Genomic DNA, 27,677 nt, shown 5'->3' with positions numbered 1-27,677 from the left:
ATATATAATCGACGAATATACTTAATAGATAACAGAGGAATGTTACTGATGACTAAAATCAGTCGAATTTTATACGATCTATTCTTAAGTAATATTTCTTGTTGATAATTTACTCTTATATAACTACTATTGATGTGAAATAATTATTCTGAAGAATCGAAGGTCATTATGAAGATTTACGTCATACATATATGTATAATCGTTACAATAGGAAATACGACACGAGACACAGTGAAATATTTGCATTAAAAACCTGATAAAAGATCAGTTACTTCGTTTATAAATTTTTGGTTCTTCGAAAAAGTTAAATATTTGAGAAATAACATATTCATGATATTTTTTTCGTTGTAGGTTTATTCTTAAGGTAATTCAATATTTTAGAATTTCGAGTGATTCTTGAGAATTTAAAATATTCTATTTATCATAATTATATCATAAAAATATACAAGAGTAGAAGATCTAAATAGAATTGTTTATTTATTATTGTTAAGGTATGGAGAGAATTTGAAGAGGTATTACAAAGAACTTTATTCGAATATTCACATAACGTTGCTCGCCACGTGAGTTACTCGCCGGAGGCCTAGAGCACAAGATTTCACACTGCGCATTGCTCTCTTTCCTCAACGGTGGCCTAGACTATTGTGCGACGCTCACGCACATACTAGGGAGAGGATACATACTTGTGTGTGTTTTCGCTCTACGTTCCCTCACTCTCACTACAATACAAATGTACTATATATTCAACAATTACAATTAAATTGTATTTTATAATGATAATTCAATTATTATTTAATAATTATGATTTATCGATAGTAATAATTATTTAAATAATAATAATTTTGTTTAGATATTCTACTCCTGTATCAGGTAACTTTTCATGGTAATTGATATTTGTAGATGAGTTACAATTTGCAAATATTCCTTTAAAAAGTCGGCTGATTTTCAAAGATGAATTTACTTCTGTTAATTAATGAAATTTTTTATTCAAAGAAAAATTCAATGTAAAGAAGTTGCAATAATATTTGATCAAGAAACTTGTTGAACCCTATGCTATTTTAAAAGTAATGTCCCAAGAAATTTGCAAACTGAGTGCAAACTAAAAGATTGTGATAACGAATGTTATTAGTATCCTTATTCAATGATCTTGATCATTCTTACTGACTAAATTCCGAAAGAATTTACTATCAATAAGAAATATTATCAATTTACAATATCATTAAATGATATACAGATGTAAATTTCCAAGCCAAGATAATTGTGTTCATAATATAATATATTAAATAATTTTTGGATATAAATAATCAGTAATAAATAAAAACGATTTTTTATTTAAATAATCTTCAAATAATTAACATAAATATTCGTTTAAAAATATCGAAGCAGATGAAATTACGAATTTAAATTACGAATTAAATAGTAAGAATAAAAAAGTTCTAAAAACTAAAGATGATAGTAGTAAGATAAGATAACAATAGTTGGAGATTAAATAGATAAAATATTAATTAATCATGTAAGACTGCCCTAATTGGGATATGGCTAACCTGTACCATATTACCCTTTTTTTTTTTTAGCTTTATCATTAATTTCTGTTAACGTACCCAGGGACGGACTGGAACTTAAATTTTTACTGGGAGATTATCGATATGATCGATTTTTACTGGTCCTGCACTTTTAGTTCATTAATTAAATTTTATGTACAGCGATTACCAATCCCTACCGACTGACCTGAAGTTTTCTACCTGAAGTCTAGCATACATGTTTTCTTATTGTTTACGACAATTAGAAAGAATTTACTGCTATAACTTTATCCACATTGTTCTTAGTACAAAGATTAAATTCTACGTAGAACGGCCTCAAATCTCTACCAGCCCACCGAGAATTTTCCCTAACTCACGAAACTTCGCTTCTGATAGTGCCATATAATTTATTCTTTAAAAATTAATTTTTACATATTTTTCCACTGAAAATATCAAGATCATCTTAACTCAAAAAATTTAATTTGTTCCGAATCTTATTAAAATTCTTTTAATAAAACTCTATTTTTTTGCTAAGTTTAAGATAATATACATACATACATTTTATATGATTTATTAATCTCTAACATTTTTGCATTGATTGTGCTACTACTGCACTGAATCGGTAATGTCACGTGCGATACAAAAATGGTATGGAGGATCAGGTAAACGTGAGACACGAAAAAGCATTGGATGTCACGATGTCATCACAGATGTCACGTCTATTCCGTACCTCATTGATGATCATATACGAATATGAATATATTCTATAATACCAACTATTCAAAGGATTTATTACCCCCTCTATAAATTATAACGTCGTATGAAGCGTAATGTGGAATAAATTATAACCATAAACAAGACATAAAATTTATGTTTTGTCTGTGATTCCAGCCATACCATTTACCTTTCATTTATATAAATACATCAAAGTTATGTGCATCCTTTGTGTCTATATACATATATTTTCTCCGCACGATGATTGCATGATAAAATGTATAGATTGTGATATTGGGTTAATTATAGGACAAATTGTAAAAGGAAGGATCGGAATGTAAACAAGCATACTAGAAGAAGAGAAAAAAAGAATAAAAAAACGGAAAGTTATAAACTAAAAAGAATATAAAAAACAAAAGTATTATTTCAGGAAAATTAATAAATACATATTTCAGATAAAATATTACTAACAACGTTTTTAAAATATATGTTTAAAATGAACGATTTACACAACTTTCATTGCATATAAAATGTTAGGAAACGGCGTAAGAACAAACAGAATACTTTCTGACTTTTCATCGCATACTATGTAAAATGCATAATTTTCATGTATGTGTATATATGGATATATATATATATATATTCGTATATTATTTGATTATTTAGATACAAATGATTAGAAAAATTCATATAAGATTCATGCCAAAGTTCATACGCAAAACATACATATATGTAAATGTTCGTCATATCATAAATATTTATTATATTCATTTAATCAAATATTTTGATTTCATACAATTTATTTATTATATAGCTAATGAATGTTACATTTTACAACAATTATTCCGCTTTTTTTATCTATAATTATATAAATAAAATTATTATACAAATAAAATCGCGGTCCTATACACGACGTGTATATGACCATAGCCATGTACATATCTATGTATGTATACAACTGTGAGTAAAACTTTACAACGTAACCTAATCTTACTCGAATTTAATACACCTAACCTGTTTAATGTAAGATACTTTTCACGTGTACCACAATGTGGCGCTGTAATACGCTCTATTTAACATATTTGACTACTATTCAGTATCATTTCAAATAAAGTAATTAAAATGCGCTAAAAAAATTATAACTTTACATAAAAGGATACCTCTAACCACAAAAATACGTCCAAATTGACATTAAAAACTGCTTAGAACAATGATAAAATTGTATTAGGAATGGCGCCAAGGTGTCGCCATTTTCATAAAACTTTACCAAGACGGTAAATCGAGAAGGCTGAGGGGAGGAACAATTCCTCAAAGTGAGTGTGTGCGCTCGAAAATTGTTGGAAAAATTGCTAAAAAGCAAGAATAATGTACTGGTCGTAAGTATAACTTTCTTCAATGTTATTTACAATCGACTTGAATCGCTTTTGGGCACAAAACACGGGGCCTATGGCATGGGACTTCCGTTTAATGAACAGGAACAGGAAGTTCCTCACAATCTGAAATGGCAAAATAAAAACATCCTGTACTGAAGAAAATTTTGAAAAATATACATGCTACGTTTCCGAACAAGTAGGCAAAAATAAATAAATCGTGTTAATTTTATCGAATTGATCTTCAAATTTTAATTTGTCGACCTACTTTCGATCCCGGCACTTCAAGGTCGAACAACACTGACGAATTACTGAGTGAAAAATGGAATGGTCACAACTAGCCCTTTTTATATTAAAACAAGTCCCAATGATATCAATTATTATGGATCGTTTGATTTTAGCGTGCATCAGAAAGAAGGGGATTGAGTTAAATATACAAAAATGCAAGCAGAAAGTATTTGCACTAATGATATTGAGGGTCTGGACTCAGACACCCTTATTCCTGTATGTATAATTTCATATAAATCTGTTTCATATAATCATTCTTTAGGCATATTGTTTCATCTGTACATACTTCATAGGTTGAAATCCTTTCCTGTGATGTATCTCATCGAGCACGTTCTCAAGATGCCTTATCAATAGTGGAATTAGGAAAGCAGTTACTTTTTAGTGCAAAATATGGGGATACTGACAGTGTCCGTGATCTAATGTGCAGAGGTGCACCATTTACTACGGATTGGGTATATATTTTCATAATAAACTTCTACAGTTATATAGTAATTCATAATGAAATAATATTTTTTGACAGTTGGGTACAAGTGCATTACATTTTGCTGCACAAAATAATCATACAGAAACTGCTGAGGTTTTACTTAGAGCAGGAATTTCAAGAGATGCAAGAACAAAAGTGGATAGAACGCCTTTACATATGGCTGCATATGAAGGCCATCATCAGATGACACAGTTACTTCTTAATTATGGTGCAGATGTCGATAGCAGAGATATGGTAATTAACATAAAATCGTAAAAATAAACTTCGTGTATCATATATTTAATGCAAAAAACATTTGCAGTTAAAAATGACGCCTTTACATTGGGCGGTAGAAAGGGAACATGTAGAAGTAATGCATGTTTTATTAGAACATGGAGCAGATGCAAATGCAACTAGTAAATTTGACAAAACACCAATTAGTCTTGCATTAGAACATGATAGGTTAGACTTAGTAGACATATTGCAACAAGAAAGAGAAATTATAGGTATTAGAGCACATCAACAAAATCAAGCAAATTCAGCAGAACTTGAAGTAGCAACTCATAATTTAATACAGTTAGAATCTGAAAGAGAGGAAGAACAACAAAAGTTTGAACTTCCACAGCAAGATTCACAACAAAAAAAAAAGATTACACAAGGTATATCACTTGATATTTTAATCAGTAAGATTTTGAATGTCAAACTTGATTAATAGTACTACTACTTTTTATTAAATATCTAGTGCAAATGGGAAAAAAGCCACGAATGATCTTTCAACAAATTCATGTTGGACCAAATGTTGATGTTGATCGAGAAAAAGAAATCGAAGGTGTGGATGAAATTACTGATACAAATAATATTAATAATAGCAAGAAACGCAAAGATATTACAACTATTGGGGGAATCAACAAAAAATTTAGGTTATTAGAAGCACATGGAATCACAATGATACCTGTAGATAATGATTCATCTATTGTTGAAAATGCAATGGAAAGTGGAAGAACAGTTGTTTTAACTGGTACAAAATACTTTAATGAGATATACATTTTGCTATACATATTTATATTTATCGACATCGATAATTTATTCTTACAGAAGCAGGTAAACTTGCTCTAAACTTAACAAGAAATTCTTCAATAGGAATGAAACGACTTCACGTAGCTGGAAAGAAAGGAACTCCTAGGAAAGTGATAGCAATTAGAGCAGATCAAATTTTAAGTCATAATACACCCACCCTCACATCCAGAGGACCCAATATATTGAAAAGATCTTCTGTGGATAATAAAGCTGGAAAATTGTTTATTTCTTCAATTTCTAGTACTACGCCTGTATCAACACTTACACAATCGAAAAACTTAATATCTCCATCAGAGGTGTGAAATCAGATATTAAATGAAAACAATCAGATTAATGCATGTTTATAACTTTTATTATATTTATGTTTAATGATTTTAACAGAGTAAAATCATTAATTCGCCCGCAAAAATGACGGAACCAATAATTTTACAATTAGACGATGATATAGAAGAAATTGTCGAAGATGATCCAACGCATAATAATGAACCAGTTATGGATATTGCGTTACTGAATAGACAATTGGCAGAAGCACGAAGACAAGCAGCTGAGTATCGTAAACGGCTTCAAAAAAAAGAGGAAGAAGCTGAAATATATAAACAGCAACTTAAAACTATTACAGCGCAAAGGGCATCCAAGTGATTTTGTATAAGTAAATATTTTATCTTAAGTTTCATTTCTTGAGCCCTCTTTTATATACAAAAAATATCTTCCTTGGCTTTTCAGCTTGGTACAAGATTTCATTTGAAAACTATACTCTAATAGTTTAATATACAGAGTGGTTGGTAATAAAGTTTCTTTTTTTTTTTAATTTTTCCATCGAGACAACGATCTACAGTGAGGTCCATTATAACGTACGGTACACGTACCGAGCGAAAATTCAAAGTCGATTTTCTCGAAAACAAAGCCTCAAACGAAAAATTTTTATTCTATATTTTCGACTTCTTTTTTCGCATAGAATCACCCCCTTTCCGCTTGTACCACCAGTTACCAACCACCCTGTATTTTCTCATTGTCTTATCTCAAAGCATTATAGTAGTATTTATACGAGCTTCTCGTTACTAACTACTTACTTTCGTATAGATTATTTTACGGATCTACAAGATTCCTTAAATCGGTATTATTAATACTCTTGATTTATATCAGAAAACTGAGTTGGTCGTATTACAGGGCATAATCATATATTATTTAATATATGCATACTTCCTAAAAGCTGCATATTATATGTGTGCGTACGGGCCTGTGTGTGCTTGCGCACGCATGTGTGTATGTGAATGCGTGATTAAGTCTGATTTATACAGTACACAAATGTTTTTTAAAAATAAATGTAAATATATACAAAGCATCAATTTGCTTTCCACATAATATCTTGCAATTGATTATAATCTCTTTCATAATATAATATTACTATCTTCAAAATATTTTTTTACATTAAATTATACATTCATCACACTAATAAAAGAAACACTTTATTTATTGTTTTAGCTACATTTATTACAAATTACTATCAGTAAACAGTATTTTCTTCATTCTCGAGATTACATCATTTTCCCACTAAACACACATTTCTAAGCAATATTAGGAAAATAGTATAAAAATAAATAATACTACAATAAAATACGTTTTTAAATTGTACATGATCTATTTTATATATAGTGAATTTTTATATATATTTTAAGGTTACATAATAATTATGAAATTATTCTATAATGTCGTTAAATAATTAGAACTATATGAAAAATAAAACAAATAGGTGATTTCTATCAAAATAAAAAGTTTTATGAACAAAATTTGATATAATGAATATTACCTGTCTCTTTATATTTTCTAAAACAAAAATACTATAAATGTTTAGTAGACAAGAAACATCGTATATATCACTTACATATATATGTAAATCAGAGGTACATAATGATTCAAAATTGTAGTATATTGTATTGATTAATTATAATTAATTTTCAATCAGAAAAAGCTATATTTTTTATGAACAGTTTATCGAAAGCATAAAATGTGGAAAGCAAATATAAATATAAAATAGAGTCTGATTAACAAATGTATTTACATATTATTTCGATAACTACTGTTATCGTTCTGTATATTTTCATACAAATAAGATTTCATTTCAAGTATTTTATCAGTAATTCCCAATTAAAACATAATTCAAAATTATAAATAGTTACTTTGTTTATTTAACAGTCTATATGGTGCTATGTATTCGAATGAAATCCTAAATAATTGAAACTTCTAGCTTAAGAATGGCAAATAGAAAAATGTACAGCAGACAAAAGAAAGTAGTCCACTCAGGTACAAATGACGAAGTGTAGAATGTATGAAAGAGAATTAACAAGTGTCAAATATTATTGAATCCAACAAATTACATAATATTATGACTTTTTAATATATGTTGTAAATATAAACGTTTATATAATACAATAATGATAATAGAAGTTGTTGATGCAAAGTTGTAAACTTTCACTCGAAAATAAACATTTTATATTTCACGAATTATTCGTATTGTTATGCTATTCAATACCGAATAGATACAGTAAAAATAGTTTTATAAAACGTGATTCAATTTTTTTAACGATTCAATAAACATGGTGAATAAACATAGACGTATATATAATATACACCGAATAATTATTCAAGATATATTATACCATGCTTGTACGAATTTGATACAATTAAATTATATAAAATACGAAGTGCACGTGATAACTTTGCAAAATTGTTAATCGAAGTTTATAATTTCACAAAACAAGCATATAATCGATAATCTTGTGAAAATGTCTCCCGCGCTATCGATTTGAAAGTACTCGTGGCAGCACCGTCTACCACAAAGTTTCATATTTTAAAAACTTTGTTTATCGATCTGTTCAATGGATTTCCGTTTCACCTCCTGTTGAAAGGAACAAAACTATTGCTCGGAAATATTCTTTCATCTACAATTGGAAAAATACAATTTAAAAATAGTCGTTACGACTAAAAGGACATTTTTACCATTTACTTGTAACATAATGGTGTCGACAAGGAGTCTTGTCTCTACGCTGCATATAGGTATACATCGCTCGTGTTTCTGACTCTCGCGATCGATCGCAGCAGTCGCACAATCTCAGCTTGCTATGAAACGTCGGCGTGTTTACTGTGTTTGATGTATAGCACCATAGAGTATAAGGCCATGTAAAAATTACAATAAACGGTGTGACAGAATCCAAATGGAGTAGAGTACACATGTTCGTGTGCAATTCATTAAGAATCGGGTTTGTTTTTATAATTCGTTAAATTCGCGAGTGTTCACGAGAGGAACGTAATAGATAAAAAACAAAAATTCTATTTCCTTTGGTTAGCCCTAATTAATCGAATCGTTACTCCCGCTGTTCGAAATTATACGAAACTACGCAGAACTACGTCATTGAGCGACAGCGTCGGTCGGGGAAACCTTGAAATGTGCGTTTGACGTTCTACCGTAAACTTTTCGCGCTCTTTCAATATAATCGAATTTCAATGGTACCACCGAACAAATGGACTGTATAAATAGACAACTTATGCTTATTGGAACGGTAATCCGATACTAGACGACACGACAAGCAAATCTAATGGAGATAGAATATAAAAAAGTTTAGTTAAAGGATATAATTCCGTAGAGATGGCTTAAAGCTTGGCAGGTACTCGAGTACCGCGCCATACGCAGGTTGAGAACCCTCCAAATGTTTCATAGCCCGGACCTGAAGGCGATGTCCAGTGCGCCGTGGTGCAAGGAAGGGGGCTGTTTTCATTGTCATTGTGGTGGTTATTATTTCTGCGCTGCTAATATACCCTGTGATTCGACAGTAACAAGTCTCGCTGATAGAACAGCGAGGTACGAATAACGTTCGTCCAGGAAAGGCGATACCCCCACGATTACGTGCATCGTTATTATTGCGCCCGAAGGTGCGCGCGCGCGCGCGCGCGTGCACACATTACACATCTTGTATATACTCGGGAGACGCAACGATCTTCTTACTTGTATGTATGAGTGTGTTTGTGGTAAGCATCGTGATATGTGGAAAAGTGTAAAGTGAACGAAGAAGAGAAGGCGCGTGAGAAAGTATTCGTTTTCTTGAATGTCTGAACGATACGAAAATAGAGTGGGAGTTTAAGACAACAATACAAGTACGTGCGCGTGTGTTTTTTCTCGCTTCTGTCCTTTATCGTTTTCATTTGTCTCTGTTGGACGCGCGTGTTCGTTTGTGGTTTTGATGCGGGTGTGAGTAGAGCAGGTAGAGAACAATCAAGGTAACGAAAGCAACGAAGCGGGAAGCGGTGTTCGAACGTTCTAAAACATTGATTTTCTGTCGTTTTTCTTTTTTTTTAACTACGTTAACAGGTTTTTTTCATAAACGTGCTGTGAAACAGCAGTGACGATCGAAAGTAATTTGACGAAAATGCGATACGAGTTGTTAGGTCGCCTAGCGTAGTATATCGCCTAGCGGCGACGGGCCCAGAGAGAAGCGGCGGAAAAATGGCGTCCGATAACGAAGCCTCTTGCGCGAGTGACCCAAATTTCGCGGTGATTTGTTCGTTTCTCGAGTGCTTCGGCAAGTCCTGTGGTATCGTTTATCCTGATATTGCGCGCCTTCAAGAGATGCTTGAAAACACACAGGAGGGTGAGTAACACCTGCATGCATACGTGTATGTGCAGAAAAGAGAGAGAGAATGATTGACCCGCCCCCGCGGGGCCAAAAGTCTCGCGTGTGCTATTAGTTATCTTTCGCGATTTCGCGTTTTCTTCTCAAATTTTATGCTATTCCGTATTTTTTTATAATTCTAATATTACTTTCAAATAATTATTTTATACTGAACAACCACGAGCACTAAATTTATAGTTGTTTTCATCCCCTTTTTTTCATCGGAATTCTACACATCATTCTTAAAGATCTTTGTCTTCCTATTTGTTTACTTTGTGTAGCAACAGTTAACAATAAGAGAATTTACTAATTAATTAGTAATATGCGATTGATAATTATTTACATCAAATTCATCATTTCATTTAAATAATGCTATTATTGACAGTTTAGTTCAATTTACTATCTACTGTTGTTATTTTCTCATGTGCTGCCACCTCCCTTGTTGTCAACCTCAGTTACACGTGATTACGAGTTATGAATCGTGTGTCAAATTAATGATTTAAAAATACACATTTTAATGACTCTAATACTATATAAAAAAAATGATTTATGAATTACTGTTAGCCTCTTATTGGCTATGCATTTGTAAATAAAAATTTTAGGTTACTACATACAATTTTGTAATTTTATAATAATATATCTCTAATGAAAATATTTCAAAGATATTTCTTAATTTTATTTGTGCTAAAATATAAATATTTAATACTTTTTATACATGTTTTTATTTCTATTTACAATCAATTGTTTTTTTTTTTAGTACCACAACAGTTGATAGATCTCCACATCAAATTATTACGAAAAACACGTAAAACAGTATCACCAGAAAAATGGGAACGTGCACTGGTTAAATTCTGTCATACATATTCTAATCAAGATGGATGGGAACTTGAACGTTTTGGTTACAAAAAAGCCCGTATTGCTGTTAAACTACGACTACTTAAAGTATAAATATAATTATTCTATTATATATTGTAAAATGTTAGATAAAGAATGCTTATGTTCATGTTTCCAATGTTATATTTATATGATCATATATGCCAATTTTTTTTACATAAGTTTTTTCCATTGCAGGTTCTTTTAGAAACACAGTTTGACCTAAATCAAAAGTTTAAAAATGAAGTAAATAAATTAGCAGCTAAGGAATTACGGGTAGAACCTTTAGGAAGAGATAAATCTGGTTTAGCTTATTGGTGTCAACTTGATGAAGAGTGCAATATAAGGGTTTATAAAGAAGATATAGATGAAGAAAATTGGGAACTTGTAGCTAAGTATGTGTTCAATATAAATGTGAATTTCTTTTTATTTACATTTTAAATTCTTATTTTAAAATCTTTAAATATATTGTTAGGGATCGAGAAGGAGTAGTTAATCTTATAAATACCTTATCAAATGGAGAAATTGGAGCTATTCCAATTAATGAAGATAGTAATAGTTTAGAAATTTCTGAGAAACCTATTATTGATACGGGACAAATAACTACATCACCAAGTTTGGAGGATGAAGTTGTACAGGAAAATGGCATTCACATGGAAGGATCTGATGAAAAAGAATTAGATAAGAGTGGAGGTGAAGATTTTGAGGATGAAAGAGAACAAGATGACATTAATGAGGCTGGTAATGCTGAGGAAGATATGGATGGTGAAGATGAATTGACAAATGATGAAAGTTCTAAACAAAATACAGAGGAAGATGATTCTCAGCAGACAATACAAAATGAAATGGTAGAATCAAATCCTGTTGAAACACCCCCTTTATTATCATCATGTCCCCTTAAAATTTTAAATGCTAAGGTTGATACATTATCAGAAAAAGAAACAGTTTCATCACAAGAGAAAGAATTAAGCACTATTCAGAAAACGATGGTTACTACTATTGTATCTAATGATACTAAACCTGTAGAAACATACAAATCTGAAGAGCATACAATAGTGAGTAATTCAAAAATTGATTCTGAAGAATCAGTGCCTCTTAAATCAATTGAAACACCTGTTATTACATCTCCTCTTAAGTTAGTAAATGTTTCCGAAATGAAACAATTACATGAAGAAAAAGTAATTACTGGAATAACACATACATTGAATATAACAAAGAAATATGAAGATTCAGCAGATCAAGTTATGAAATCACTAGACAAGTTATCTAATAAAAATAGTTTTCTTTTTACTTCTGCTGACATGCCAACAACTCATAATAAATTGTCTGTGAAGCCAATAGATCAACTGGCTGCGAACCTTGTGAGGATGCAATCTGAAAAACTTGAAAAGCCAAGTGGAGCAAAATCATTAGAGAAAATTGCTGAAAACCTAGCGCGATCGGGAAGTATTGTGGGAAATATAATAAATGGAGATGATGATAGAATACCACAAGATTTTTGTGCAAGAAAGATAGATAAAGTGAATTCGCTTAGAGAACATAGAGGTATGGATTTATCGACATCACCAAGAGGATGGGAGAACACAAATGAGCAAAACAGGCCAATGGATTTCTCCGGAATCGATTTATCTAGTCGAAAATTTAACAAAACTATCGATTTACCTTCTGCCGGATATAGGGCGCAAGATTTTCAACATAGAGAAATGGACCTCAGTACGAAGAAGATAAACAAACCGGAAGTTACAAATTTACCGTATGATGCTCGGGCTGTGATGATGCGTAATCATAGCATGGTAGCAGATTTAAGTAAACGACAAATGTCATTTCCTGGTTACGATATGCCTCCTGCTTCATATCATAATGCTTCGAGAATATCTAATAAAGAAGATCACAGATTACCAAATTATACCATACTTCCAGATCCGAGTAAAATTACGGCTCTAAGAATGAATCCAACACCGATAAAACGTCCATTAGAAGGAGATGATATGCAACAAGACATATTAAAGAGAATAAGAGCAGATGTAATACCAATTAGAAGTTCCATGGATAAGAGATCAATAATGAGTAGTAATTGGAGAGATGAAGTTGGTGAAACCATTGAGGAACCAATGATAATGATTCAAGGTGAAGGATCTGGTAGTGATTGTGATGCAGTTAATCCTGCTCTTGGAGAAGCTGTAGAAGAGCCCATAATTTTTTTTTATGGAGAAGGATCTGGTGAAGAGTGTCAGACAGGTAATCCTGGTGAGGATACATCAACTGACAATAAAGAAAGCAACGAATCAAAAAATGAAGCTGATTCTGCTACTTCTTCTTTATTGCCGAGTAAAAATTTAGGCGAAGATAGCCTTATACATGAAGTGTCTACCGGATCTCTAATAACAAGTAAAAATACCATAAAATTAAACAGAAATTATCCGCAATCAAGTATCAATGTAAGAAGTAATCGGCAAACTGTAGGCTCAACACAAGAAAAGTCCAAGTTCAAACCATCATTGGGCATTCAAATAATACCAAAAAATTCTAACAGTTCTGTAAAAAGGATATCGAGATGGGATGTTGGAAAACCAGAAGAAAAACCAGAATGTGACAGTAGTATCATATCAAATGAAGAAGACATATCACAGAAAAGAAATGAAATTGAATGTGAAAATTCCTCTAATAAAAATCAAAATGTTAAGATAGATGGAAATTCTGTAAGTAATGAAAATTCAACTTCACAAAAAAGAAATGTAGAAGCCGAAAATTCACAGGACACGGAAGGAAATTCCTTGAGGCAAAAACTAAATCCTGTTTCTCAAGATTCCATGCAGTGTGATTCGTCTATTTCCTTATGTCAAGCAGATACGTCAGAAACGCTTGAATTTTATCCAGAAATTACACCCACAACTCAGTCAATAAGTAATAAAGATGCTGCTGAGAATGTTTGTGATTCCGACAGTATAACTTCACACGAGACAAATACTGCAGAAAAAGTAGATAATGAATGCAAACCAGCAGCTGCATCACCACCAAGATTTTTTTTTGGTCCTAATTGTATTTCATACACTTCCAGAGCAGAAGTATTTGAGTCATCATCTGATCATACAGTTTCAACAACTATAGAATCTAAATCTGATACACTGCAATATGAATGTGTTTCTTCTTCCAAACCAGCGGAAGATATTACTTCTTATACGTCAGACGATTTTGGCGTAACTCAAATGAATAATAACTCGTTAAAAATAAATTCGTATGCACCTACAAGTAATAGTCCACTTCATGAAGATGATAATAAGAATAAAATAGAAAAGGTTGGAGAATCAACTAATATATGGGAAGAAACAGTTCCTTTGAAATATTCTATAGATGGAGGACGTTGTGCAATGCAAAAGACAGAAATAGATTTGTCTAGTTCTGAATCAAAAGAAGAAAATTTTAAATCTATTGTACAGGATTCTATTACTAGTAGTGAAAATACAAAAAACGAGTATACAAAATCTGAAGAAACAGAAATATCAGGCATAATTTCACAACCTCACAGTACGAATGATGCAAATATGCAAGATGCGAATATAAAGCTTGAGAATGCAATTGTAACACCATCTACAGTACAGTTCGACTCAAATATTGAATCTATGCAACCTGAGATATCAACAGCAGAAAGTAATACATTAGAAGAACAAGTAAGAAGTCAGAATAAAATATCAGATTTACAAAATGACACTGATGAAACTGTAAAAACTCCAATTCTTTGTTCTAAAGATGAAGCTGATTGCAAATCATCTGATACACTTAAAAAAAGCGAGTTAGAAACAGATACAACATCTGTTAATAATTCATGTTCATCTTTTGCTCAAAATTCAGAATTAGGTTGTACAAGTAAGGAAGAATTTTCCACTTATCAAGAAGTAGATAGTTTAGCAGAAAAAGAAATGGAACATGTATCTGAGAAAGAATTTGACTTATCTGTTGAAAGTTCTAAACAAAATGACAAAAATGATAATATTCCAGAATTTCATAATCAAGAAAAGCAATTAATAAACCCTGATAATGAGAACATGAAAATTTTGACTGATTCTGATGTACATTTGGCACATAATTGCATTAAAAATAGTAAAAAAATAGAAATTTCAGAACAAAATGAAATTTCAGTTAATTCATTTATCAAAAATTCTGTGCCTGATGTTAATACCAAATTAGATTTAACAGACAATTTTACTGTTACTAGTTCGGAATTAATTGAACAATGTAAAGATTCACTAGTTCCTACAATAAGTAGCTCAGATGGTAATTGCACTCACAAGACTTCGATTTACGAAAGCGCTAAAGTGCATTCAGATTCTGAGAAATTTTCCTTTAAAGATGAATGTTCTATTTACAATGTATTAGCAGAGACAGTACCTGACACAAATAATTTTAAACCATCTAAATCTGATGCAATTGAAGCTGAAGGTGAAATGATTGTATCTAATATAATTGACATTGAAACATTAGAAAACCGAAGTTCCTGTGTTGATCAAGATTCAAATAAAGATATGTCTATTGATGATAAATTGTCAAAGTCTGATAATGAACCTTTTAAACTAAATGAAGAAAAAGAATGTTTTGATGACAACTTATCATATGGAGATACACATAGTATTTCGTTGGAATTATGTTCATCTTCTGATGAAACAAATAAATTTGGTACTGTTGTTGAAAGGAAAAAAACAGAGGACGTCAATGATGTAGACATTCAGCAAAAATCTGATACCATGATAGAGCCTATAATTTCAGAAGATAAAGAGATGATTGAACAGGATGAAAAAAGTAATATAAATCAATGTGATTATATTATAAAACATATTGAAGACAGTAATGTAAAAAATGAAGAGTTAAATTCTACAAATAATACTGTAGAAAATGCAAATAATACTCAGCAAGAATATATTATTGAAAAATCAAAGACAGAGGAACCACAATTGAATCAAATAGACATAAATCCTGTGAATTTGCAAGAACCAGACAAAATAAAACAGTCTTTAGTCGCAAATTATGAGAGCAGTGACTCCAATGATGACAGTAATGATGCTTTTGAGAGCCCTCAAAGAGAAACAATTGAAAATAAAAATAACTTGTTTACAGATTTAGAAGAAGAAACAATGATTAGTAATGAACAAAAAATAAAACAAACAATTCAAAAATTAATTACAAAGGATGAAGAATTGTCTGAAGAATTACAGAATGCAGTTACTAATAAAAAAGGAAGAGAATTAGTGTCAGAAAATAGTTTTAAGAAAATGGAAAACGAAGAAGCTGAATATAAAGAAGTGAAGATAACTAACAATGAAATAATTGAAGAAGAATATAACTGTATTGTTAGTCAATTTCATTTAAATGAAAAATTAATTATAAATGAGAAAAAAGATATTAATATTTCAGAAAGTAATAGTGCAGAAGTAATAAAAGCGGAGGTTTCATCAATCGTTTCTGAAACTGAGCCAGTGAATAAAGAAAATATAAATTCAGCATTAACTAAAACAAACAATGTAATAGGCGAAATAAGTGAAAATGATGGTTTAGTTCAAGTTTCAGACAAAATCACGAATACGATTTCTGAAGGAAGAAATGATTCTGAAACAATAAATTCTATAAACATAATTAAAACCCAAAAACAAACAAATGAAGACATTGAATTTAATGATGTTGAAAAAGAAATATCATGCGAGGGCTTGAAAGAGCAATGTGTAAAACCTATGGAAGAAAAATTAATAACGAGTTTTGATAATGATATCAAATTTATCAAAAATAAAGAAGTTGAACATGTTACAGAAGAATTTTCAATCATAGAATCATATAATAAATTGACAGAATTTTCAGGATTTAGTAATAAAGACAATAAATTTGCTGCACATTTACATGATGAAGGAGATTTCAATAAAGATATGTCTGAAAATGATATAACCATACATTCTGTACAAAATATTTTACCACTTGATAAATTTGACAATACATCCTCAGGTATAGATAAATCAGAAATATATGAAAATAATATTTCAACTATACCAGAAGATTTCAAATCTACAGATAACTTACAATTTGTAAATTTTATATCTGAAAAATCAGAGAATTTGAGTGCTACAGATAACCATGAGAAGCATAGCGAATCATTTCATGTTATAAATAAAAGTACAGAATCCCTTCTTGAAAATACTGTCTCTAGTTTAAATGATAAATCAGCAGTATTTAATATCCAAGAAACTACATCAGAATCAGCGACGGTCATAAACGATGCTAAGAAGGCAACTAGTAAGAGATTGAGCGATGTTTCTAATATTCAAGATGTTCCTCCATTAAAATCTAAATCTCCATATATAGAATCCAGTGAACAAATATTAGAAGACTTAACAAATTCTAAAGTACAATTGGGTCAAAATTTGGATAATTTTAAACAAGTAGAAATTGATGAAAATAAAATAAGTGGGGATGTAGTATCTAATAGTACCACGAAACATTTAGCAAAACATGAATACAGCACAATATCTAATACAGCGGACATCGTGTTGAACAAAGTTGTGCAGGAACATAACGACGAAAATGACGAGAAAAAAGGGAGCTCAGAAATTCAAAGTATCGAAGTGAAAACAGTCTCTGTATCATCTGACGATTCAATGGAAGTAGACAATGAAAATTTATTCAGTACAGTTCCCGAGGAAATGGATCCTTTAGCATGTACTGACGAAGATACATTTAAGAAATTAGACGATAACGAACAGAGTGATATCTCTGCTCCAAAAATAGGCTTACGGGTTAAACCCGTATCTGAACTCGTTTATGATGGATGGAAACTGGATTCCACTGAATTACCGAGAGTATCCCGTAAGCGACGTAATAGTTCCCATGAATCAAATTCTGAAGATATAATTGCAAAACAAAATGATGAAGAAATAATAGGAGGTAAAAGAATAAAATTACGTGCGGAACGAATACCTGATAAGCAATTGCGAAAGTCTGTGGAGGAAAATCGCGTTGTAACAATAAGTTCAGAAGACGAGGTTGTAAAATGTAGCCCTGAAAAGTCAGAAGATCAAGAAGTTAAGGATGTTAGCGATGACCAAAGTACTACTCATTCGGTTGCAATTGGAAGAAAAACAAGAGGACGTCCTAGAGGAAGACGAAGGCGTTATAGAGGAAGTGGACGTTCAGCTCGACCGAAACATTCTGAATTTCAGAGTATTCAAACTTCTGAGGTATCATCTGAGATCCACCTTGATGAAACACCAAGCAATAATGATTCTTTAAATATGACACCAATTTCACAGAAAAAACGAAAGAAAAGTAAGTTTTTATTTCTCCTTTCATATGTTTATATATTTCGCAGATAACATACAATTTACTATCTAGAAAAATATTGTTCATAGGAAAAATGGTGTTGGGCCTAGAGGTAGGTAGAGATATTGTTCCCGAAACACAAACAGGATTAACTCAAGATGAAACACCTGTAAGGCAATCTAGAAGAATAGCACAATTAAAAATTAAAGAAGAAGCAGATAGACGAAGGATTGAGGAAGAGACTTCAAATGAAAGAAAAGACAAAAAAGATTCAGTGGAAAGAAAGAAGCGGAAGAAACCAAAGGTATATTTTTTTATTTTGCTCAATTGTACAGTTGATATTAACATATCATATAATTATCGTAATTTTAGCCTGAAAGTGAAGAGGAAATCGCAATAAAAGAAGTAGAGAAAGAAAAGAAATCTAAAAAGAAACGTAGAAAAAGGAAAAAGAAGAAAATGTCTGCTAAATTTAATGAAGCAAATCCATGGCAGAGTTCTTCAGGTTCTAGTAGTGATGATGAAAATGAGAATGATGAAGAAGAGGATGAAGAAGAAGAAATAGAAAGTGAAGGATCTCTGCTTTTTAAAAGCGATCATGAGTTTTCGCCTGAAAGTGATCTTGAAAAAGATCAAGAATCAGAGCCATTAAGAAGAGCAAGGACTGCGCAAAAAGGTATTACATGATTATTTACAAACTTAAAAAAACACTAAATTGTACTCCAATATATCAACATTGTTTAATTATAGCTCAAAGTGATGTTGAAGAAGCAGATGATGAGTATGCTTGTCAAAAATGTGGTAAGGCAGATCATCCAGAATGGATACTTTTATGTGATTCTTGTGATAAAGGGTGGCACTGTTCTTGCTTGAGACCTGCTCTCATGTTAATACCAGAGGGTGATTGGTTCTGTCCTCCATGTCAGCACGTAAGCTTTTAATCTCAGCATACTTGTTGAATAAGCTATTTACTTAAAAAAAAATTGTGTCATAAATTAATACTTTATTTTAGAACTTGCTAGTGATTAAATTAAGAGAAAGCTTAAAAATGTACGATCAATTGACAAAAAGACATGAAAATGAAGTTTTAAGAAAGAAGAGACTAGCATTTGTTGGTATAAGTCTAGATAATGTTCTTCACAAAAATGAATCACAACGTCATCAGAAAGGATCAAAAGCCTCTAGCCAAGAATCTGATAATGGTAATCTTTTGCCTTTTTACTACTCATTTTTGTTATCTTGAATTAATATCTTGTATCTTTTATAGAATCTTCATCAGCATCATCTTCGACAAGTACAGAAACATCTAGTAGTGAAGAAAGTGAACCTGTATATCAGTTACGTGAAAGACGATCCGCTAACAAATATAAATTTAATGACTATGATGCCATGATCAATGCTGCAATTCAAGACGAAGTAGAAGCAGTTCAGGGAGCTGGAAATCAAGGAAGAGGAAAAGACATTGCAACTATAGTGAATGCGGAAAAAGAAGAAGCGCAAGTAAAAAAAAACTATTATTACATATTTTTACTTAATTTTATGTTATGTTAAATTTTTCAATAAAAATTTGCTTCTAGCTGCATTTTAAGAATGAAGTATTAAACATTGAAGAAGCTCCAGAAGGTAAAGATGACATTGACAAAAAATCAGAAAAAGAGAGCGACGAAGAATATAAGATGGAATGTGAGGATGGTATTGACGAGGAAGAAGAAGAACAAGACAAAGGAGCAGTAAAGAAATTCTTGTCGCGTAAGAAACATCGTAAGCTGAATAGTCTTGATATAAGCAGCGAAGATGATCCTGAAAGTGACGAAGATTTTAAAGGTACGAGTTCTGAAGAGGAAGAAGATTTTGATGACCATATAACATCTTCTGATGAAAGCACTTTTGCTGACGTAAAACGACGTAGTAGAAAAGGAGATTCGCGGTCCGTACGACGAAGCACTAGAGCCAGAACTACGCGTTACGAAGACTTTAGTAAGTATACGGAATCAATTCTTTGACTAGTATTAGAATGGATATTATTATATGAGGTAAGAAAAAATTGTAATAATAAACCTTTTATAGTAAATGACGACAGTGAAGAAAGCGATAGACCAAAAAGAAAAAAATCTCGGTCTACATGGGATTCAGATAACGAAGATAGCGATAATTCATGGCGACAGAGGAAAAAAAGGTAAGATACTATTGTTCTATCCTATATTATTATTACTAAATAGTTAATTTATGATTAGTTCATTCTTTGTTCAATTCTTAAATTGTTTTACTTTTAAATTTTCTTTTAGAAGTAGGAACGTATCGACATCTAGGTATAAAACATTGCCGAAGACGAAAAATAGAAAGAAAAAGAAGAGAAAACGTATAATCGAATCTGACAACCAAAGCGAAACGGAAGAGTCAAATGACGAATCAAAAATTGAAATGTCGTGTGAGATACAACCACAATTAGAAAACAACGAATCTATAATGTCTGATGTATTAGATGTCAAACTTGATAACTTAAATGAAAATAATGAAGACAAACATATTAACCAGATAAAAGATATAAAACCACCAGAAATAAACTCGGAAATATCTGGTACACCTGCCACTCTACCACTCGAAGAAATAACGCAACAAAAAAAGAAGAAGGTAAGATTATAGATATAATCTGTTTGAAATAATTGTATTTCATCTTTTTTTTAATATACACGTTCTTCCTCGATTTATCACAGGATAATGTAATAAGAACAAAGAAGACGCCAACAATTCGGAGAAAAGTATGTTAAATTTATCTTATTCTACTTACTTTAATATATAATAACAAACTTTTGATTTAAACTTAATTATATTTTCAGATTATATACGGTGGTCTTCCGGATGAAAATAAACCAGAAGAAGAAGAAATATTAAGTAGGCGAACTCGCGGTAAAAAGATTAATTATCAAGAAGAAATTGCATCAGATAGCGAAGAGGTAATACATAATGTTATATAACATAGGAGTTTAGAAATAAAAGAATGTAATATTATAGGAGCTAAAAAAGGCATTAAGAAAAACGGGAGAAAGTGAAGATGAATTTGTTGTAAATGAGGGCGAAGATTTAAATGAAGATGCTGAGAAAGATTCAGATTCAGGTAAATTGAGAAAAAAGCATATTAATGTTAAGAATATAAACGTAGAAATATTATGAATTAACATATAATATCACCTTATAGGTGATATTTATAATCCAAAAAAAGATGGTCATAAATTTAAAACTAAATCGCCAAAAAATAGAAAACCTAGGAAAAGCAAGAGTCCCGGTGGTAAACGGAAAATGTTAAACGATGGAACACCAAAACAAAGAAAAAAGCCTGGTCCGAAACCTGGAAGTAAAAACAAGTCACGTAAACAAAACTTTTTGCTTAGTTCTGTTATCCAAAGAAGAGATGATCAAGATGGCGAAAAAGATATCATGGCGAATGTCATAGATAATCCTATGGGAGAGATAGATACGAAACTTGATGATAATCTTTCAGAGAATGTAGGTCTAACCAGTACGGCTATGTCGGTAGCAGGTTCTTTCACCGGAGATGTGCCAGAAGGTTCCTTAACGGGACTTGGAGCAGGTGAACTAGCTGACTTAGATGACGAACAATTAGAACAAATGATGATGGAGGATGAAGAATACGCCAGACGACAGTTAGAACTTGCAGCTATCGAAATAAAAAAGAAGAAGAAAGAAGAACGAGAAGCAAAAAAATTAGAAAAGGCGCGTTTAAAAGCATTAGAGATATTGGCAGCTGAGAGGCAACGAGACCCTAACGCGCCAGAGGGAACTGATGGAGATGTACCAAAGAAGAAAAAGAGAGGCCGTCGGAGTAAAGCCGAAATTCTTGCAGAACAAATGCGCAGAGATGGGGCTCCGAATTTAAACACCACTGTTTTATCTGCTAGCGTGCCACAAAACTTGGTAACTACCATACCATCTAATATCACTCCCAATATGTCAGCGATTATGACTCCTGATGCGGAAAGAACCGGCGAAGGACACATTCCTATGATGACGGGACCAGATGGACAACTTTTTAATCCCGATGGATCGCCTATGAAACCTAAAAGAAGGGGACGTGGTAAGGGTAAAAAGACTCTTGCCCTGGAAGCAGCTAGAGCTGCTGAAGCAGCGGCAAAAGCTGCTGCTGAGGCTGGTTTAATTGGAATGGGCACTGATTCTAATTCGGAGATGAAACCTGGTGAAATCCCGAATGTACTTCCTACACCAGGTAGTAGCACCTCTGGTTCCGCTCCGTCCACACCACCTGCTGGCGTTGTTACAACACAAGGACCACCTTCTTCGCAAACTCCGACTTCACAGTCTGTTTATCCGTCGTTACCACCTAATCAACAGTCTTCCGTTATCACCAGGATGCTTCAATCTCAACCTGTATCGAGTAGTCCACAATCGTTCTCCGCTGCAGCTGCAGCAATGGGACACAAATACTTCGGTGGACCAAACGCTGGAGGTCAAATAATGGGCGGACCTAGGACAGGCTACGAAATGCAACCACGTGGAAGAATACCTTCTCCGTATAGACAAGCGGGACAATCTTCTATACCACCTCATTTTGCTGCTGTAAGATCAGGAACTCCGCCAATGAGAATGAGGGTACCTGGTCCGCAAATATATCATACGCCGCATCATCCAATGGATCCTTCTCCATCAGGTGGTGGACCGATATCGATCAACAATCGAGATCGTAGTTCTCCACTTGGCCCTGGACCTGCAATGATTCCACCAGCTGCCGGAAGTCCTCTAGCAAAAGGTGGTCCTACACCTCCTCCACCTCCTCCTTATGTCAGAGGGGCACCTCCCATGTCCAGGTTTGCAGATAATCCAATGGGTCCTAGACATCAAATGCCTCCTTTCACCAATGCATCACCGGTTAATCATAATATGCAACAACCATCACCGCCTCCTAATCGACCACCTGGTAATTTTTCACCGTATCATCCTCCCCCTCCTCCTAATTATCATTATGGTGCCTATCCACCACCACCGCCGATGTCCACAGCAGATGATGCAGCCGCATATCAAGGATCTCCGTATCCCGCGGATCACTTTTCATCTCCTGCGGATAATCAACCACCCATTCAAGCCCCGCCTCCCCCTCAGCCTCCACCACAACAGCAAGCGCATGCGAACGATGCTGGTACTGGAAACAAACAGTACGATGAAGAAGGTTCTGGAGAATTTGGCGGTTTAGTATCATACTTCAGTAGCCAGAGAGAAGATGATCTTGATTCGTAGCATGAGTGAGATCTTGGCCAACCCTAAAACTTTATATAGGGTGCATTAAACAATGGTGTTTTAACGGTCAGGTAAGATTGCAACTTTTGCTCGAGAGGGACAAGTACAAGAGAAACATAAAAAAAGCTAGCAAGATGTAATGTAATCGTAAATACAAAAAAAAAGTAGATATACATTTATATCTACTTTATATATATTATACATATATATGTTGGGGCATTGGAATGTTTGAAATAATGATGAAAGAAAGAGTATTTGCATAACATATGATGATGTACGTTCTAACATTATTTTATACACATATTGTACTGTTTTAAAACGTAAGGAAAAAGGCGTAGAATTAGAATTGTCTTCCTCTTTGACCTCTTAAGCAAACAGTTGTTCAAAACATTTATACTTTCGAAATAGAAAGAAAAAAAGAAAGCCACCAAAACCAAATCCGAGGTTGGCCAAGCGAGAATAAGGAAAAAAATATTAATCACTAACAATGGAGCCTATTTCCTAAAAGTTGTAAGCTTTTTGTAATTAGTTCAAGTTTGATTAAATTTATATGAAGCAAACGAGACCAGTCGCTAGTAGCAACGGAAGTTGCGTGTTGCTAGAGAAAGGATTATACAAAGATCTGACCAGAATTTTAACTAAACATCCATTAGTATTTACACATGAAATTTGTGCACAGTTACTTCCGAATCCATTGTAGATGTGTAGATGTCCTCTCCCAGATAAACGTTTGCTGTTGAAAAAGTCGATCTTAGTAGCAATCAGGAGAAAAATTAACAAATTCGGACTATGCGCCGTTGTTACATGTATATATGTAAATACAATAAGTCCTTTAGATTATATTATATGTATTATATATACACAGTCACGCAGAATACTATAAAATGAATTAGTGCAAAGGGCACAAATGTAATATTTAAATTAAAACGAAAGGAACGGCATCCGATTATAATAAATTAACAAATGGTGTGAAGACTACTACTATAATTATTTATAAAGAAAAATTAAGAATTTATGATAGGTAGTATGTATATTGTATTTTACAAATTTTACTTGATAATTATAATAAAAGAATAAAACATTTGGATATAGTTATATTAGAGAACAGGAGGCTGCTAAGTCCAACTCTAAGAAAGTCAGAGAAAAGAAATTTAACGAAACTGACGTTAAGCGTGTGTAGATAATCGGGGAAATAACTTAACGGAAGAAATTTTTATTTTATTATGGAGTGCAATTAAAAGTACATATAAATACGTTTATATGTAGCTATATATGTGTGAATATGACTTTTTTTTTTAATACGTTCAACATTGTCGACAAAGACTAAAATGGTTTTCTTGTTTCTTATTTTTTCTACATCCGCTCTTTTTCCCGAAAATCTTTTTAAGACATATTTCAAGCTTTTTAAAAAAAGAAAATATATATATATACATAAATAAAAATATATATATACACACAATAATAATAACAACATGTAAAGAACTAATAAAAAAAAAGGAATGTTTCGTACTATTAGAAATCATTATGAACTAGACCCAAGTTCAAAGCTGTTCGTAGCTGCAGTGCAGCTTTGAGAAAACTATAAACTCCTTGAATTCACTTCTTAGATAAATATTCGAAGAATATTGCTTTGATCAAGAAATGAATACAAACGAAATTAATTGGATTAAGTGATTCACTGAACAGATACGATTACGTGCAAAAAAAAGATAATAAAAATAATAATCAGGATATAAAATAATTTTTAACATTCATTTTTCATTTTACATATAACAGCCTCCTGCTCTTTGATCGATCCGCAAAGCTGATAGTGTCTTTGCGTCACAAAGAATCATCATGTATCTGTTTAGTTATCACAAGTACGTGCATACCTAATATAAATAGAAGTTATATAAATAAAAAAAGGAAATCATTATCTTAGGATTAGCTGCTTGGGATAGTTTCCTTTACTTCGTCGAACGTTTAACAACCGAATTTGAACGATTATATACACACATTACAACACGCCGTATATTGTAATAGAGAGTTTACTACCGATAATTTTATGATTTTTACATCTATACGATATATTTCAGTTGTATATTGTTTAATGTACAATCTACTGTCTTCTTTAAATATAACATGTGTCTTCGGACCATTCGTTCTTAGGGTGCGCTTCAAGGAAAATGCGAATATGTAATGTAAGTTCTTTCACAAATGCTCGAATGGTTATTGATACCATATAAAGCATTCATTGTATTGTAAAGTATTATTGGAGATTTAATTTTTCATAATACAATGATCATGCGAATTTATATTAAAGAAAAAGAAAAAAGTTTGAAACTTTTCAATATGTCCGAAGATTTGTTTTTTATCCTTTAAACAAAAAATTGAAACACAGGGAAAGTGAAATGAATTTTTTTAAAAGATATGTATATATATATTCATGTACATTTGTATTGCTTTTATGCATGGCATGTCCGCATTTAGAAAAATTCGTATAGCTCGTATAAGATATATTTATGATAACACAATGATTCGATCTCAAAACTGGATAAACGTATTAAACGTGGTTCTTATAACTTATAAAGAGGTACTTCATTTTCATACATGTACCAAACTTTTTCGCATTTATAAATGTTTCCTTGAAACGTAAACGAACGAAGTGTCTTAGCAAGATAACAGTAAATGTGGTGCAGTTTAGCTTTTCTTTTTCGTAAGGGTCTAGACCAAACGCAATTATTATATTACATGTTGTAGCCTAAATACATTTTGTAATAAAATTCAATATATTGAATATCAGAAAATGTTTTTATTTTTTTTCCGTGCGCTAAATTTTAATGCATTTTATAGAAAAACAATTTATTTACTTGTTTCTAATCATATTGTTCTATAATAATACAAAATTTTAATATTATAAATATACACATATTACAAGTTAATTATTTATTTTAATACAAAAACCAAGATGTGTGTTATATGCTAATTTAATATGTCAATAATTCCTTCATTTAAAATGGAAACAATAATATTACAACATTGCATATAATCTCCATTTCATACAATACCCTGAAATATATATATATATATATACACACAATTTATGTATATGATATATATATATATATATTTTGTTCTTTTTATAATTATTTTAATTGAATAGAAATATAAGTGTAAAGTGCATGTGTGTAATTTTCGTACAGTTCTTAAAAAAAATAAAAGATTACTCGAAAAAAATCTTTTTGTCATGCATTTTATAACAAATACGATAAGTTTTTATTTTGTATACAATAGTCTTATTAGAAGTAAGAAAACTTAATGTAAAATTTGCAATCTAAATTGCTATTTGGTATATAACACTGAATATCATTTAACAATTTTAACTTTATTATAAAATACTTTCTTATTTGTAGGTTTCACTTCGCCAAATCTGACTTTTCTTTTCTCTATTCTGGCTTCTAATTCAGCCTGAAATATGCAAATATAAAAGAATTATAAAATATGTAATAGAATTAGTATTTACATTTAATATAGTAAACTTTTTATTAACATAATTAATTACCTTTTCCATTAAACTAGAAACAGACGTACCAAACCTTTCTGCTCGCTTCTTTAGAACTTCGTAAGTTGTATGCTGCAAATGCACACAATAGATAATATTAGAAAACAAACAAAGATATTACACTTGTAGTTGCGTAAATATATATACCACAGGTGTTTTTACAGATGCAGCTGACTTATTATTCTGATTATTAATACTGAATCTTGCAGATCTAGCTTCTTTCTTAGCAGCTTCTGATAATGGTAATCCAAATTTCTTAGCTCTCATTTCTAATCTCTATTAATACGATAAATTTATTAGCATTTTATATTTGATCTCTATAATTCTGCAAGATATAGTAAAAAGAAAATATTACCTCTTTGATACCAAGCTCTGATAATTTAATTATCTTTTTTTCTGGTGGTGCAGTCTCAATAGTTTTTGTATCAATTTCAATCTTTTCTGTTTGTTCATTCTTAATTTCTTCAATTACTGGTTTTCGATTTAGAACTATCTTTTTAGCACTTACATTACTTTCAGTAGACAATTTTCTTTTTTCATTACCTTCTTGTGAGTCAGGTTTATTTGATAGCTCTTCTATTTCTTCATCCTATTTAAACAGGTATA

General features: G+C 31.8%; 4 protein-coding genes and 1 long non-coding RNA gene across 10 annotated transcripts in view; 3 read left to right on the top strand and 2 right to left on the bottom strand.

Moving 5' to 3' along the window:
• Positions 1–3,180: 3,180 nt before the first annotated feature.
• On the top strand, positions 3,181–7,931 carry LOC126875404 (GA-binding protein subunit beta-1). Of its 3 annotated transcripts, none has more exons than XM_050638298.1 (8): positions 3,192–3,800; positions 3,891–4,105; positions 4,183–4,341; positions 4,410–4,607; positions 4,675–5,011; positions 5,095–5,370; positions 5,448–5,725; positions 5,811–7,931. In XM_050638298.1, the coding sequence occupies exons 2-8, from the start codon at positions 4,043–4,045 to the stop codon at positions 6,066–6,068; spliced, it is 1,569 nt and encodes a 522-aa protein (XP_050494255.1). In that variant the 5' UTR covers positions 3,192–3,800; positions 3,891–4,042; the 3' UTR covers positions 6,069–7,931. The 3 variants fall into 3 exon arrangements, with proteins under 3 accessions (XP_050494257.1, XP_050494255.1, XP_050494254.1); XM_050638297.1 differs by having other exon boundaries at positions 3,193–3,607; positions 4,003–4,105; XM_050638300.1 differs by having other exon boundaries at positions 3,181–4,105; positions 5,493–5,725.
• Positions 7,504–8,576, bottom strand: LOC126875423 (uncharacterized). 2 transcript variants are annotated; one of them, XR_007693418.1, is made up of 2 exons: positions 8,434–8,576; positions 7,504–8,368 (listed from the first exon to the last, which is right to left on the bottom strand). It is a non-coding gene; the product is annotated as an uncharacterized LOC126875423 (long non-coding RNA). The 2 variants fall into 2 exon arrangements; XR_007693417.1 differs by having other exon boundaries at positions 8,427–8,570.
• A 991-nt stretch (positions 8,577–9,567) lies between these two features.
• On the top strand, positions 9,568–26,306 carry LOC126875388 (titin homolog). Its single transcript, XM_050638251.1, has 17 exons — positions 9,568–9,701; positions 9,793–10,072; positions 10,851–11,035; positions 11,165–11,361; positions 11,442–18,268; positions 18,352–18,566; positions 18,635–18,938; positions 19,013–19,191; positions 19,275–19,464; positions 19,530–19,762; positions 19,840–20,239; positions 20,330–20,438; positions 20,548–20,893; positions 20,977–21,021; positions 21,100–21,216; positions 21,275–21,377; positions 21,459–26,306. The coding sequence occupies exons 2-17, from the start codon at positions 9,928–9,930 to the stop codon at positions 23,528–23,530; spliced, it is 11,667 nt and encodes a 3,888-aa protein (XP_050494208.1). The 5' UTR covers positions 9,568–9,701; positions 9,793–9,927; the 3' UTR covers positions 23,531–26,306.
• The window catches only part of LOC126875409 (sphingolipid delta(4)-desaturase DES1), a 16,534-nt gene continuing 13,922 nt past the window's right edge, over positions 25,066–27,677 (top strand). The window contains exon 1 of the mRNA XM_050638317.1: positions 25,066–25,069. The gene's annotated coding sequence lies outside the window, so the exon portion shown is untranslated. The remainder of the gene's footprint in view (positions 25,070–27,677) is intronic.
• Positions 26,747–27,677, bottom strand: part of LOC126875416 (SAP domain-containing ribonucleoprotein) — a 2,520-nt gene continuing 1,589 nt past the window's right edge. For all 3 annotated transcript variants that reach the window (XM_050638326.1, XM_050638327.1, XM_050638328.1), the window contains 4 exons: positions 27,427–27,660; positions 27,219–27,347; positions 27,072–27,143; positions 26,747–26,977 (listed from right to left, as the gene is read on the bottom strand). In XM_050638326.1, coding sequence (XP_050494283.1) covers positions 26,876–26,977; positions 27,072–27,143; positions 27,219–27,347; positions 27,427–27,660 — 537 coding nt within the window. In that variant the 3' untranslated portion in view covers positions 26,747–26,875. The remainder of the gene's footprint in view (positions 26,978–27,071; positions 27,144–27,218; positions 27,348–27,426; positions 27,661–27,677) is intronic.

This window comes from Bombus huntii, chromosome 18 (assembly GCF_024542735.1).
Source record: "Bombus huntii isolate Logan2020A chromosome 18, iyBomHunt1.1, whole genome shotgun sequence".
Lineage (NCBI taxonomy): Eukaryota > Metazoa > Arthropoda > Insecta > Hymenoptera > Apidae > Bombus > Bombus huntii.
Note: the sequence above shows the minus strand (reverse complement) of the source record. Positions and strands in the feature narration are given on the sequence as shown.

Excerpts from the sequence above, each read along its gene's own strand:
- LOC126875404 (XM_050638298.1), top strand. The coding sequence starts at position 4,043 with ATGCAAGCAGAAAGTATTTGCACTAATGATATTGAGGGTCTGGACTCA. Across the intron at positions 4,342-4,409 it reads CACCATTTACTACGGATTGG|TTGGGTACAAGTGCATTACA; the intron begins GTATATATTTTC and ends ATTTTTTGACAG. Across the intron at positions 5,371-5,447 it reads AAGAACAGTTGTTTTAACTG|AAGCAGGTAAACTTGCTCTA; the intron begins GTACAAAATACT and ends TTATTCTTACAG.
- LOC126875388 (XM_050638251.1), top strand. The coding sequence starts at position 9,928 with ATGGCGTCCGATAACGAAGCCTCTTGCGCGAGTGACCCAAATTTCGCG. Across the intron at positions 20,439-20,547 it reads TGGCGACAGAGGAAAAAAAG|AAGTAGGAACGTATCGACAT; the intron begins GTAAGATACTAT and ends ATTTTCTTTTAG. Across the intron at positions 21,022-21,099 it reads CGCCAACAATTCGGAGAAAA|ATTATATACGGTGGTCTTCC; the intron begins GTATGTTAAATT and ends TTATATTTTCAG.